General features: G+C 37.3%; 1 protein-coding gene across 1 annotated transcript in view; it reads left to right on the forward strand.

Annotated features, from left to right (window-relative positions):
* The window catches only part of nck2b (NCK adaptor protein 2b), a 90,515-nt gene that overhangs the window by 21,929 nt on the left and 52,958 nt on the right, over positions 1-15,628 (forward strand). Inside the window, exon 2 of the mRNA XM_056233605.1 lies at positions 12,140-12,381. Within this exon, the coding sequence (XP_056089580.1) occupies positions 12,156-12,381 (226 nt within the window). The 5' untranslated portion in view covers positions 12,140-12,155. The remainder of the gene's footprint in view (positions 1-12,139; positions 12,382-15,628) is intronic.

The raw sequence follows: 15,628 nt of genomic DNA on the forward strand, positions 1-15,628 counted from the left end.
AATAGGTTATATGGGCCATTCAATAGAATTGGTTCAAAGTTAGAGTTGGAAACATCTTGAAAAGAAAATTGTCTTTTTCCATAAATCTCTTATAAAGTATTATTTTTTAAAGTATGCAAATACATTTTATTATACATATTTCAAAGTTAAGGATTCATTATTTTGATATAGCCTAGCTGGAACAAACACTATAACAGTTGATAAGTTTATTTTTGACAAAACATACTATATATTTAACATATGAGCAGAAACTGCTAACAAAAGCTTATTTGATGTCTATCTTAGAGTTAAAACTTTCTAATCTATCCTAAACTAGTCACACACACACACACACACACACACACACACACACACACACACACACACACACACACACACACACACACACACACACACACACACACACACACACACACACACACACACACACAAAAACACACACACACACACAAAAACACACACACACACACACAGAAACATGATTCAAATTTAAACAGTAGGCTATTTTTTTGCGTTTACAGACACTAACGTTATTCATCGCGATTAGAACAAAGCACAAGAATAAAACACTTACAGCTCAGCTCGCTCCTCGAAGTGAAAATAAACCAGCTCTTGTTCTGAGGTAGGTAAATGGCCCAGGATTATTCCTCACAGCCGCGCAAGACGACAGTACATTAATCTGACTAAATAAAGTGTGTTTACAGAGTTTATATGGGCGTTTACACGTCTCAATGTGTTGCCTCAGACCATTAGCGTTTGAATAGCGCGCGCTCTCCGTGGGCGTGTCACATTAGCGGAATAATGAGATGCGAGAACGATAATGAGAAGGCTGATACCTCTCTCTTTTTATATAGATTACATAAATAGGGAATATTTATTTTAGTTTTAAATTATATAATTTAAAAGTACAAACTTAAATGATCATAAACATATATTGCTCATGTCTGGGTGAAAAAAAGTTCTCCAGAAAAAAAGTTCACGGACACGGAGAGGCAGAACGCACACCCTGTTTATTTTCTTTATTTTACAAAAGCACAATATTTTAATTCGATTGTAGGTGGGCACATAAAAAGTAGACATTTAACAGTTTTTTTAAAATATGTTTCATAACTCTGTATGACCAGAAATGATGGAGTAGTTTAAGTCTATTTTTCTGCTATGTGAAAAAAATCTGCCAAAACGCACGGGTACGTTCTTGGTCCCCAGAGGGTTAAGAGCAGCTTGAGCATTTTACAGAACATCCCCTTTCACGTTTAATGGAAAAACAGGAAGCCATACGGATTGTCCGAAATGTACAGATGAGTAAATGATGACAGAATTTTCATTCTTAGCTGAACTATAACTTTAAGGTCACATTTCTGACTTCCTGTGTGTCACAGCTGGCCCATGTGGCCTCACTAGCCCCCTCCTCTCTCTCTCTTCATCCCTTCTTCACCTCAGGGTCAAGGCTTTCCCAGCAACTGGGTTACAAGAGTGCACAGTCACATGGATCAACTTCACCGCCTGGGTGCTGAAAAAAATAATAATCCAGATAGTTACACTAGTTATGGTTATACACACACACACACACACAGAATAAACTGACTGCAGTGAGAATTAAGCACAACTGCCAATAATGTACAACCCCCCTAATGTCTTTCTTTCCCACTGACCTAGTCACTATCATTCATCTCCCTCACAACCCACAATGCAAACATTTATGCAAATCGTTAGAGTTGCATGATTTTTTTTAAATAGAGATCACCATTCTCCCACCATTCTGAACAGACAATAGACAACTAAACAAAATAAGTAATTTACTGTACTATTAGTTCTGAAAAAAGTCTTGCAGTCTATTTAAAATGTTTCATTTATTTGAATGAATTATTTTAAAAATCGGTTTGAATGAATGATTCAGTGACATACATTTTTAACTCACTTGTGGCATAACACTGTAATTGATACAATATTTATTTAAAGTCCCAAGTTACTTTCAAAAGGTGATCTGCTCTAATTTGATCGCTACCGTAGACATCAGTGTTTATATCCGAAATTAATCAACTTTTATCACAGTACTTCTGTGATAATTCAAATATTTGTAACAGAAATAATACTGTATGGTTGAAAAGACTGTTTGTGAAGCTGTTTCATATACCTAGAGCCTACATAATAACTGCTTTCGGGTCAGCGGCAGCGCCAACGAAGAGTTGAATGTTCGCTGTGATTTTGTCAAAGGTTTAATAAACATGGCCGAATCATTGTCATTTAGGAATGAAATCACGTGGGTGTTTGAATCGAGATTGCGATCTTTTAATGATTAATAATCGTGCAGCTCTTTTACATACCAACATGTGGATACCCTGAACACACTGCACATGTCTAATGCCTCTTTCTTCTTGTAGACTTAAGAGTTGAGACACACTACACAGATTTAGAAACCTTATGATTCCTCACTCAGTTTTTAATTCTTTATTTTTAAATAAAATAAACTCAAGTGTTGTCTGTCTGGCAGGCAGCTATTTTCGAACACAGCAGCCATGTGTGCATGCATGAATGATCAAATGTGCTTCTTGATCAAAATCTCCCTTTGGGTGAGGTATTAATGTAAACACACTAACACAGCGGATAGGGAATGTAATCCGGACCAAAAAAACGTTTAAATGTTTCCGATCTTCTGGAAAATATCAGATCTGTGCATAAGTCTTTGCGATGTAAATGCAGCATCTCTGCAACTGTCTATTATGTTGTTTAAAATTACTCCAAAAACATTGCCGAAAAAGACAAAACCGCTTACTGCTCTGTTTTTTTATTACTGACTGTTTACTTGGGAAAACAGGAGCAGTGTGTTTATCTACTTGACACATGTGAGAAAATTATCTCAGCAATAAATTACTTTTAAAATATATTAAGAACATTTTTTTTTTACTTTATTTTGATCAAATAAATGCAGTCTTGGTGAGCTTGGGAGACTTCTTTTTAAAAACGTTAAACAATTTTACAGACCCCGAACTTTGTTTCCATATCCACGTTTTTATAGTGTGTATGACATTTCACTGCTTATCAACTCCTGAAATGTTTGTATGTGTGACCCTAGTTTTAGTCCTTCTCTACATCCTGTCATAAAGGGATAAAGAGACTGAGAGCATTAAATCGACTTGCGTTTATCATAAATGTGAGCCGATTTAATGCTGTCAATCTCTTTATGGTAATGAAGAAGACTGACACTAAGAGCTGGATTAGTGTGTTATGAGTATGTTTTGTGTTTGTGCGAGTATTACAGATGTACTGGGATCTGAGAGCATTGCCATCTGAAAAGCATCTTTCTGTGCCTGTATCAATCCCTCTCTCTCTCTCTCTCTCTCTCTCTCTCTCTCTCTCTCTCTCTCTCTCTCTCTCTCTCTCTCTCTCTCTCTCTCTCTCTCTCTCTCTCTCTCTCTCTCTCTCTCTCTCTCTCTCTCTCAATTCAATTCAATTCAATTCAAAGGGGCTTTATTGGCATGAAAGTTTTTGAAACAATGTTGCCAAAGCATATACAAAATATATAATATATATATATTATATATAAACATTTAACACAATGTTGGATATATTTGTGTGTGTGTGTGTGTGTGTGTGTGTGTCGGTCACCTCGCTGTCCCTCATGTTGTGGCATATCTGTACATATTGGGCAGCAAGATAAGTTCTGTCTCCTTCTCCCAGGAGAAAGTTTAATTTAGAAATTTCATTCAGGTCTTTAAAATTTGGGATTATATAGTTAAATTTGTTCAAAGTAAAGGTTCCTTGTGTCTTTGAACGCTTCACATTGTAGGAGAAAAGTGCATCTCTGTCTCAACCTCACCTGTCAAACAGTGATCACACGTTCTGTTTTCTTTTGGTTGCCACGATTTTTTGTGTCTTCCTGTTTCAATTGCCAATTTGTGATCACTGAGCCTGTACCTGGTGAGGATCTGTCTCTGCTTTCTATCTCTGACAGTAGAGAGATATTCTGCTAATTATAGTCTCTTTTTAGGGTCAGATAACATTCTAGTCTACTTTGGCTTCTAGTCTACATGAGTCTCTCTCTCTCTCTCTCTCTCTCTCTCTCTCTCTCTCTCTCTCTCTCTCTCTCTCTCTCTCTCTCTCTCTCTCTCTCTCTCTCTCTCTCTCTCTCTCTCTCTCTCTCTCTCTCTCTCTCTCTCTCTCTCTCTCTCTCTCATTCAATTCAATTCAGCTTTATTGGCATGAATGTGTACAATAGCACAATATTGCCAAAGCAATAGACATATACAAACATATAGATAAATAAAAGTGAACAATAAAAAATTAAATAAAACAATTACTAAAATATCAAACAATCAAATAATAATTATTTGAAAATTTGTACAATTATTTATCCATCTGAGGTTCCACTGGTTGTCCTCATTTCATGGCATGAGGAGACATATTTTGCAGCAATTATCTCACATTTGGGCATTTCTCCTAGTAAATATGGGATTTTCTGTGTGTCTGATATGGATTTGAATTCAGGGTATATTTGGGAAATGTTTGGGAAGTGTTTTTGTCTTAGTGTATTATATTTGGGGCATGAGGTTAGAAAGTGCAGCTCTGTCTCGACCTGTCCCGGTCACACTGGGAGCAGAGTCTCTCCTCTTGTGGGAGCCAGCTCTGTCTGTGCCGACCCGTCTCTATGGCCAGGCTGTGTTCACTTAGTCTGTACGTTGTCAACATTTTTCTTAGTTTAGGACATTTTATTGTACTCAGGTAATTTGCCAGTGTGAATTCTCTTTTAGGGTCAGATAAAGTTGTAATTTACTTTGTGTTTGGTCGTTTCTTTCCAGTATTCAATATATTTTTCTTTCTGCTTGTTGATAATTTGGTTTGGTCTTGAGTTGGCGTTGCTGTCCTGAGGCTGTTGGGGACTGGTTACTCTCTCTCTCTCTCTCTCTCTCTCTCTCTCTCTCTCTCTCTCTCTCTCTCTCTCTCTCTCTCTCTCTCTCTCTCTCTCTCTCTTCTCTCTCTCTCTCTTCTCTCTCTCTCTCTCTCTCTCTCTCTCTCTCTCTCTCTCTCTCTCTCTCTCTCTCTCTCTCTCTCTCTGTCTCTCTCTCTCTCATCTCTCTCTCTCTCTCTCATCTCTCTCTCTCTCTCTCTCTCTCTCTCTCTCTCTCTCTCCTAAAGCAGAATTTGGTGGCTATTCAATACATGCTACACATGGTAATTTTCTAGGCAAATGGATGAGGACAGTGAAACTCTCTTGTTGCTTAATCTTGTATCTTCTGAATCCATCTTTTAATGCGTTTTCACATTATAATTCACAGTTTAATGCAAAGTGCTTTTTGTGTTCAGCAGTTACTCTATAAAGACATTTAAAGAGGAGATATTTAGAGGTGAATGAGATGCCCATGGTCCTTTGTTGGAGAGCTGCTTTGATTCCTGAAACTGTGAGACTGGCGCGCGCTTCTGTTGGCGGAAATTCAAGTGCTCTTGAGTTGTTCGTCTGATTGCATCTTCCAGCTGTCGCTTTGAGAGACATCTGCTGAAAACTAGCAAAACCAAAGCTCCCATAGCATCTCTGCTCCTGGATACATTAGGAAAATACTTACATGATGGTACAGTGAGGCAACCAAAAATATTCAACTGGAATAGCAAATGGTTTTGGATGGCCAAAATCATTGATCAAAACTGTGGCATTTAATGAGCGCTTTTCCTGTGGTGCTTTTTGACTGTGTCAGAGTCTATTTTGTTTGTGAACACAACGTGGATAAGCTACGACAGGTTAATGCTATGGCTGGGTTGACTATAAATTTCTTGATTTTAATCAATCTTCATTTTGATGAACCGATAGCAGCTGTCATGCAATATCAGTCTTGTACTGTTATATTCACAATATGCTTTGTGCTTTGCTACCTTTGATATGAAACAAAGTCTCAGCTGTCAAAGTCTAAATTTTATCACAAATTCAAACAAATGTCGCTGTAGCATTGTTTAATGTTCAACTGTGGAAATATATCAGTAAAACAGCATGTAAACAATGTTACATGTTACATTTACCTAAAAAATATCATTATCCACAGCTCATTAGTTAACTAGAAAAAAAAAACTAGTGAAGCATTTTGTTAAATGTGTGCACTGTAAATACATATTTATTATATTTACACTTAACCTGTAATGTCTTGATTATTTATTATTAATTTCTTGATTTATTTATTGTTAATGTATGTTTGAATAAATCAGTCATGAAAGTAAGTTTTCATTACAGACACCATGTAAAGGTTTGTATTTCAACAAAAAATTGGAGTAGATAAAAGGAGTTTAGTTTTGGTTTTTGGCTAAATGGAAAACTTAAATTTCAGTTTCAGTAAAAAAATATATATTTTAGAGCATCACTAGTCTGGCTGATTTTGGCACACTGTAGCTAGAAGCGTTCTTATAAAAAAATGTAGGCTTTTTCAACTCTTTTAGGGGTGAAATGAAATCAGCACACAGTGCCTTTGAATCCTCCTGCATAAATACCAAGGTTTGGGGTTAACACTGGTAGGAATTTCAAAATGAGTCAAACTAGATATTGATGCTCTTGCGGTGCTTCTATGGAAACAAAACTGAATCACTACTGAGCTTTTACTTTGAGGATTTAAAACATACTGCTGCACAAATAGACATTAATGATGGCCACTGTAAACTGATTTAGAGAGGTGGGGAGCTGTATATCATGTACAATTTAAAATGGAAAAGCATTTCTTATGTTTTTTAATTAATAAAAAGGGTTATGATGAGGTGGGTTGAGTATCCAAAAACTGTACTCAAGTAAAAGTACAAGTACTTAATAATATAAATATTTACTCAAAGTAAAAGTAATAATCTTAATAGTTACTTGAGTGAGAGTATGAAGTATCAAATGAAAAAAAAACTCAATACAATAACATGTTATTATTATGATATTTAATTTATTTAAATGATTATATTATCATAATTTGTTCTCTTTTCAACAAACACAGGGATAAGCATTAATACTTCTGTAATTTCTGTAGCCACAATATCATTGCATGTCCTTTGCTTTGTATAATAACGTATACAGCTACATTTGGATTATTTATGTCAAAATAAAGTGAACCTGCAGAGTTTTGTGTTCAAATGCAAGTAAAGGGAACCACTGACACAGAGAAGGAAGAGTGAAAACACTTCACATGTGCTCGTGCTCTGAACACTTACAAATCAAATGCACATTGACGGATCTTCTTCCATCTGTTCTCCAAAAGGTAATCAAATGAATATTTCTGCAAGCGCAAGTAATCAACTAATAAAGATCTTCATCACTGGCAAACAATAGGTGACTGATTTCTTCAATTTCCTGTTACGACTCAAGAGTGAGAAACCACTTCAGACGATTCAGTGCATGCAGGAAACTGAACAAATAATTCAAAATGATTCGCAAACCAATTTAGACAGTTTTGCCAACCTGTTTGATCAAGTCTTTGAACATAATCGACTCCAAAGAGTGATTAATTTGTGAATGGGGCATCGGTCATGCAAACACAATGCAAGACTATTTGAGTTACAGAGCTAGAGGGAGTATGCAGCTCATTGGCTACATGGAAAGGGCCATCAGTCGGCGCATGTATATATTTTTTATTGGAAATAGTTTGTTTAAAATGAGATCCGTATACAACAACCTTACATTTTCAATAGTGTTACAAGAAATGCATTTCTCTGTGCTTTTTTTTTTTTTTTTTTTTTTTGCTCATCTTTAACTTATATAGGCTAGTATCTACTGTATATGGTAAATATAGTGTTCGACAAACTTTATCACATCTGTTTTATAGCCAGTTTCGACGACTTTATATATTAGCAGCTTATATTATTATATTAGCTGCCCGTCTTTTGGAGAAAATAGGCCAGTCTAAAAATGATAAAGCATAATGTGAGGTGTGTGTGACATCTGTGATGGATCGCATCCAGTAGCGGTTTTAGGCACGGGCGAACCGGGCAGTCGCCCGGGGCGGCATTTTTTCATGTCACATGGGGGGCGGGACGAGCAGTTAAAAAAAATCCTCTGCGCCGCGAAGGTTTTCTATTTTCTATCATTTCAATTCAATTATTGGCAATGGCGCCCCTGCTTGCTGAGAAGGTGCCGTGCACAGAAGCTATGTCAAGGGGGTCTCCAGATTGGAGGTAGCTCACCAAGTTCACATATTGCGTCTTTTGCGCGCTCGAGGTCGTTATTTCAAATGTAGGCGCACGGGAAGCGCGCTCATAATTGAAGCGACGCGCTCATTTTTTCCAGGAGCAGCGAGATGAACATTTTTAATCTTTTCAGTATGGGGGTGCACCCAAACACGTGGGTGTTTTTCTCTTCTCCGTAAATAAATCTTTTAGCAGAGCTACAGCAAGCGTTTTTCTGTGGTGGAAATCCATTAGCTACTAAAACTTCTTTGTCGTTGTGGAGAGCGCAGTGCATGTTTGTATAGCAACGACAGCCATGGGAAAATCGGACCGAATTTTACTATTAATAATAAAAAAATAAGCTACTGTGCATTATAAATGTCAGGAATTTATCTTTATTGACCCTTTCTTTTTATAAAGATGATTTAAAGGGGCTCGAAGGGGGTCTCGCCCAGGGTGTAATTCAATGTAGAACCGCCACTGGTCGCATCGAGCATAAAAACGTGCATTGAGTGGTAGATGCTGTCCATGGCTGTTAAAACAGAAAACGCTTACAGAAAACATGCACAATGCATTCACCTACTGAATAATCCCTATACATTTTTTATAGAAAATGCATTTGTAGTTGCATTCACAGTTCACTGTGTCTGAAGCATGTGTGTAATTGATGTTTTTGACTTTGACATGCAAACTGATTTAAAACGAATGCTAAAAATAGTAGGTATGTAGTAACATCATTTGAAGTCATGTGCTTATTTGTAAAGTATCCCTGCCCTTCCTAGTCAGCCCTTAAAGCGCTGTCATTTAGTGGAAATGGAGATTGATTTTTATTCCCTCCACTTTAATGTGTATGCTTTTAAAAAGTGGATTTTGGATCCATAATCATGTTGCATAACCAGATTATGATTTTAGACAATTTGGCTGTATGAGCTTAGCACCATGGGTAAGTAACAGGGATATAACGCTGCATTGTAAGCAAGAAGTGTCCTCTGTTTACCCAGACCCCAGTTTGACAGGTGTCAAAGAAAAAAAAAGTTTTCCACTCTGCGAGGGCAGGTTTCTCTTTCAACACCACACAAGGAATGGAAAGATCTAGGAGACGACATGCTTGTTTATCGAAGAGGAGATTTGATCCCTCGCTGTTTAAAATTCTGGCTGTCAGGCAGTCATTGTAATTGTATCGACCCGGTGTTGACACACATGACAGCTTTATCTGTGTGTTGACAGGTTTCCTTACTCCACTGGGAATGGGAGAGAGTGGAACGTAAAGATCTGCCAGTGGTTTTGGAAGGTGACTGCTGTGCTTGTTAGCTCTTAAACTTCCAAAGTAGCAGTTTATAGTCATACCTGAGGTTTGCTGTCTTTTGTAAGCTGTCATTTTATATCTGCGAGTAGTTAACAAGACCTGCAATTTGTGGCGTTACGGTCGGCCCACTTTAACACACTTACATTTCGTCATTTTGTGCTGGCGTTAGGGATGAGGTAGCCTGCTGTCACAAGGCAGGCAGGGGGCCATTTAATGATGAAGTGGCTAGTGTTTGTGTACAGTATCATGAAGTGTCCACTGTTTGCTGCTCAGCCTGCATCTGTGTTTGTGTGTGGCAGCTGTCAGAGTAATTGGACAACAACATATTGAGTGTGTCCCTGGAGCAGGAAGCAGCACTGTCACACAGTGCCATCATGGTCCTATAAAGCCTTTTTCACTGACACACTCTCTCAAACACACACACACACACACACACACACATGTACGAGGAAGTCTGAGGGAATGCCACAGTAAAGAAACAGCTTGACAAGGAAGCACAGGTTTATATCATGTGTTAATGTATTTCTTATTGAAAGGGGAAGTTTGGGCCAATAGGCTATAGTTAAAGGGAAAGTTCACCCAAAAATTAAAATTAGCCCATGATTTACTCCCCCTCAAGCCATCCTAGGTGTATATGACAGAGTTATAGTAAAAAATATATTAATTTAATATTTTAAAAATATCCATCCATGATAAAAGTGCTCCACACGGCTCTGGGGGGTTAATAAAGGCCTTCTGAAGTGAAGCGATGCATTCGTGTAAGAAAAATATCCACATTTAAAACTTTATCGACTAAAATAGCTTCCGGTAGAAGGCCGTACGCATCGATTTATGATGAAAGAGTGACCCTTGACCTGACGCACGACGTAACTAATGACGAAAGTGGGAGTGCAGAGGATAGAGCAAAACAAAACACCAGTCACGAATTAAAAGTCTAAAACGACAATTTTTAAAGAGAAATGTGGGAGGAACTTGAGTTCGTTGCCCAGCCCTGTTTGTCTGAACCGCGAGAGGCGTCAAAGCTTACACTACCCACGCATCCTTACGTCATACATCGTCAAGAGTTACTCTTTTGGCGTAAGTCGATTTGCGTAGGCCGTCTTCCGGAAGCTAGTTATTTTAGACAATAAAGTTTTAAATGTGGATATTTTTCTTACACGAACGCATCGCTTCGCTTCAGAAGGCCTTTATTAACCCCCCAGAGCCGTGTGGAGCACCTTTATCATGGATGGATGCACTTTATGGACTTCAAAACAGGAACCAGTCATTCACTGCCATTATAAAGCTTGGAAGAGCCAGGACATTTATTTAAATATAATATCATATAGCCTACACATAGTATGGCTTGAGGGTGAGTAAATCATGGGGGAATTTTAATTTTTGGGTGAACTATCCCTTTAAGTCATTAACCGTGATTTGCTACTTGATAATCAGTGTTAAAGAGAGGTGCATACTTATTCAAGAGAGCATTTTGATTGGTCAAAAATGTTTAATGCAAGATATAAAATATGCATGCTTAATGCACGGGAAGAGAAACCTCATTGGTTCTTGTATTTCTCTTCATTAAGCATGCTTTGAGCTTCCATTTACCATATTTGATGTGCTCTATGTATGTGCGTCCATTAATGTTTTGTATGTAAATAAAAACCTAAATTAAAGGTGCTCTAAGCGATGTCATGTGTTTTTTAGGCCAAAACATTTTTTGTCACATACAGCAAACATCTCCTCACTATCCGCTGGCTGCCTGTCCCCTGAACACACTGTAAAGAAACGCGATCTCTGTAGACAGCCCATGCTTCACAAACAGCACCAAAAACAAACTGCAGCGACCCGCTCCCCAAAACATAACAAACTGTTCCAGCCAATGACCGACAAGAAGGGTTTGGGGGTGTGGTTTGGGGGGTTAGTGTGCGGATGAGGAGGAGGGAGGGTCTAGCTAGCCTCCGTTTTGTTTGACAATAGTTCGAACGTCAACAAGAAGTGACGTCACCCAGGATCGCTTAGAGAACCTTTAAAATCTGTTCTTCATATAGATTTCAGAAGATTTGTATAAACTACATATGGATTATTTTTTTTACATTTTTACTATATCTTTTTATGTACTTCTTGAAGATTGATAATGTTGATCATGTTGACTTTCAATGGAAGTCTTTGGAACAACATGAGGACAGAATTTTCATTTTTTGATTAGGTAATGCTTTAAAGCTATATTTCCTTGTCTTTTGTTTTCTCTTTCTTTTTCTTAGTTATGTTGCTAGCTATTATCAATTTTTTTATTCACCCTGCTCATAATGTTGGTTGCTCAGTATGTTCACATGGATTTGTTTAATTCATTCCTTATAGTATTCTGAAATGATTATTCACTTTCTTCTTTTCTTTCAATATTCCTCTTTTTTTTCTCTCCTTCTTGTATCTGCTGAATAATTTACTGTGTTTAAGATAGTTAGGTGAAAAGGGGAGGCTTTTTTTTTTGAGGGCCCAGGCTGCTGTTCGTGGGGAGTGTGTGAGAGGAAGAGAGAGAGACGCAGGGCTCTTGATCCGTCCTGTCACTCCTGCGGTTGCTGCTCAGTGTCTAGGGATAGCCTGTACAGAGCAGAGCTGCACACTAGTTCCCAGAATCTGCATGGCTGGTCATGAGTCCAGGACACTCTCCTTTAGTCTATTAAAAGTCATTTGGCTGGATGAGGATTCTAATTTCTTCTTTTATTTATATTTCAGAGGGACTCCATGAAAGATGTCAGAGGAGGCGATTGTTATTGCCAAGTGGGACTATACGGCACAACAAGACCAGGAACTTGACATTAGGAAAAATGAGCGATTGTGGCTTCTCGATGACTCAAAAACGTGGTGGCGAGTGCGAAATGCATCCAACAGAACGGGCTTTGTTCCTTCCAATTACGTTGAACGCAAGAACAGTCTGAAGAAAGGTTCTCTGGTGAAAAATCTCAAAGATACACTTGGTAAGAGACTTGTTTATTTAGACTTATTTATTTATTTGTAATATCCTGACACAATGGCAAATAAGAGTGTCGGATTTAAAGCACATGCTTAGAAATATTGTGTATTATATAGAGCTGTGGAATATAATCATTTTTTACAAAAGAATCGATTTTTACATTTTTAAAAATAAATTAAATAGCCCTATAATACTATTCTGCTGTGTTATTGTAAATAAAGTAGGCTACTCTTATTATAGCCTATATTAATAAAGAAGTTGTGCGTGTGTTTAGGAAGCAAAGCACTTGCATCTGTTTCTGTTTTTGTTTTTAATGAAAAGATCATGCATAAATGTAAAAAATAAAGTGCAGGAGGTGCACTCTGAAGCAAGTGAAGATGCACACCTCTAGTATTCTTGTAATAAGTAATTATTAATGCCTTTATTTAGCAAGGATGCATTACATTGATCAAAAGTGACAGAAAAGACTGTGTCATTTAAAATGTTAAAATCTAATTCTAACTAAACTGTTCTTATGAACTTTCTATTCCTCAAAGAATTCTGAAAGTATCCCTGTTTTGACTTTATTCAACATTGATAATAATAAGAAATGTTATCTGAGCACCAAATCATCATATTAGAATGATTTCTGAAGGATCATGTGGCACTGAAAACTGGAGTAATGATGCTGAAAATTCAGCTTTGCCACATGAATACATTACATTTTAAAATATATTAAAATAGAAAACATTCATTTTAAATTGTAATATTTCACAAAATTAGTTTTGAATGGTAGTGTATTTTTACAGGTAACTTTTTTTTTTACAAGTATCATGAATTATTAATATTATCATCATCATAAATATAATATAACCTTTTTATTTGGTATTTTATTTAAATTATTCGATTTTTTGGAGATGTCATGTATTCATGAGGTTCTGCAGGGGTCATATCTATGATATAATTCCCTTTATGTTTTTGCATGTTGGTTGCACCACTTGATGTTTTTAAATATTAATAAGCAGTGTTTTATTTTTCTTAGAAATAAAAATACCGCCGGACTGTTTAATTAATTAATATTTTCTTTTCTTCTCTATGAGACTTTTTTTCTTCATTATGATAGTTCCATCTCTCTGATATTTCTGAATTATTGCCTGAATTATCATATGAGAAATTCAAAACCTTCAGAGATGCAGAAAGAAAACCTTCAACATCAAGGGTGTGTAAGCAGGAAGCAGTAATTTAAAGGCTTTTGTTGTAAAACCTAATTAGTTTCCCATCTGTTAATCACACAGGGAAGAGAGAGAGATGAACCGATCGATCAGCTTTGTCTTGGCGCTTAATGTATGTGTGAGTTTAGAGGAGTCGGACTCAATTCTCCTGGCTGTGAAGTGGAGACTAGTGTGTCCCAGAATTTCCAGCGCTGATCATACAGTGTTGACTTGGTTTTGACCTCTGGGTTTAATGGGTCTGATGTTGGCGTTAGAGCTGTTATGCAGTTATTTGCAGAATCATGTGTTGATATCGTGGAGGTGCCAAGTACTGTCATAGAAACCTCGCCTTTGATGCTTTGTTTCTCACAGTGGTTTCGTTTTTATTGTGTTGTAGACTAGTTGTTGTTGTTATTGTGGTGGAGAGTCTAATTGTCACACAGTGTTGGGCACAGTGTTGTGGCTCATTTCCATTGTGTTGTACATTTTCCATTTTGTTGTGTTGTGAACTTATGTTTGCTTTTTAAATTTCTTTGTGTTGTGCACTACTGGGCCACCGTAGGATCATGATTTCAACAAAAATATTAAGCAGCAAAAATGGATAAAAATAAAAGAAAAAAATATTGACCACCAAATTAGCATATATTAGAATGTTTTCTGAAGGATCATGTGACACTGAAGTCTGGAGTTATGGCTCCAGTAAAATATATTCGAATAGAATATAGTTATTTTTAATTGTAATTTTTAATATATTTTTAATATATATTTAACAATATTACTGTTTTTACTGTATTTTGATCAAATAAATGAGCATAAAGACTTATTTTATTTTTTTCTAATATTAGAAAATAATTGTTTCCAAACTGTTTTACTAATAACGTACATGGTGTTGTACATGAATGAAGAATTCAGACAGGCAGGCAGATTTAGCAGCCATCAAGATCTACACATAGAAAAAGAGATGCTTGTTGAGTGTAAAATCATCACTTTCGGAGACAGACAGAGCAATTAAGGACATCCTCCACTCCATTTTGCTTTCCTGCTGACATCTATTTGTAAGATGTCCACACACACACACAAACTGCACCACCCCTTTCTTGTCAGGGTAAATGGGCCCCAGCTCTCTACCCCTTTGACCTTAACCTCTCTAGAACATCCTTTTCTCCCCTCCCTCACTTTCCTTATGAAGCTTACATGCTACTCTTAATTACTGACACATGGATCTCTGCATGGAGTCCAAGACAGGAAATGGGAGGATGGAGGGCAATAACCTTTTGCAGTGAGACTATGCAGGCTGTTACTGTTTCTTGTATATTAAAGATAATTATCAAATATAGCTGCGAGCAGCGATTACGGGCCCAAGCCGGTGGCACCGCAACCCCGGTGCCTTTAGTTACCTAAAGGCACCGGGGTGGCGGTACCACCAGCTTTGGCCCTTCATCGCTGCTCGCAGCTATATTTATATATATATATATATATATATATATATAAAGCCGGTGGCACCGCCACCCTGGTGCCTTTAGGGTTATTGTGCACGACGTGCAAAAACGTAACCCTGCTTTGACTGTCGAAAAGAAGTGTGCTGTAGAGCTTGTATCAGTGTGGGCTCTGCAAAAGTGTGCATTGAGGGCACATATCAACCACAAAGTATGCGAGAGCAACCTTCTGAAAGGTCAGGTCTACATCCAGGTCTACATCTGCCGTGTGTTTACATCATAGTAGTGAAGTTTGAAGCAATCAGGTGATTTCAAAGCTTTTTGAAAGTGACAGACTTCCTGCTGCCAGTTGGTGGCGCTATAACCGGGGTGGCGGTGCCGCCGGCTTTGGCCCTTTCATCGCTGCTCGCAGCTATATTTATATATATACACACACAAACACACACACACACACACACACATATATATATATATATATATATATATATATACATAAATATATATATATTGTTTTTTTAAGAGACAAGACAGAATATTACTTGCCTGATCTGATTAGAAAAATAGTGTTTGTGTGTGTGTGTGTGTGTGTGTGTGTGTGTGTGTGTGTGTGTTTGTGTGTGTGTGT

This window comes from Rhinichthys klamathensis, unplaced genomic scaffold, assembly GCF_029890125.1.
Source record: "Rhinichthys klamathensis goyatoka isolate OS25496 unplaced genomic scaffold, OSU_Roscu_1.1 h1tg000372l_1, whole genome shotgun sequence".
In the NCBI taxonomy this organism is placed as follows: domain Eukaryota; kingdom Metazoa; phylum Chordata; class Actinopteri; order Cypriniformes; family Leuciscidae; genus Rhinichthys; species Rhinichthys klamathensis.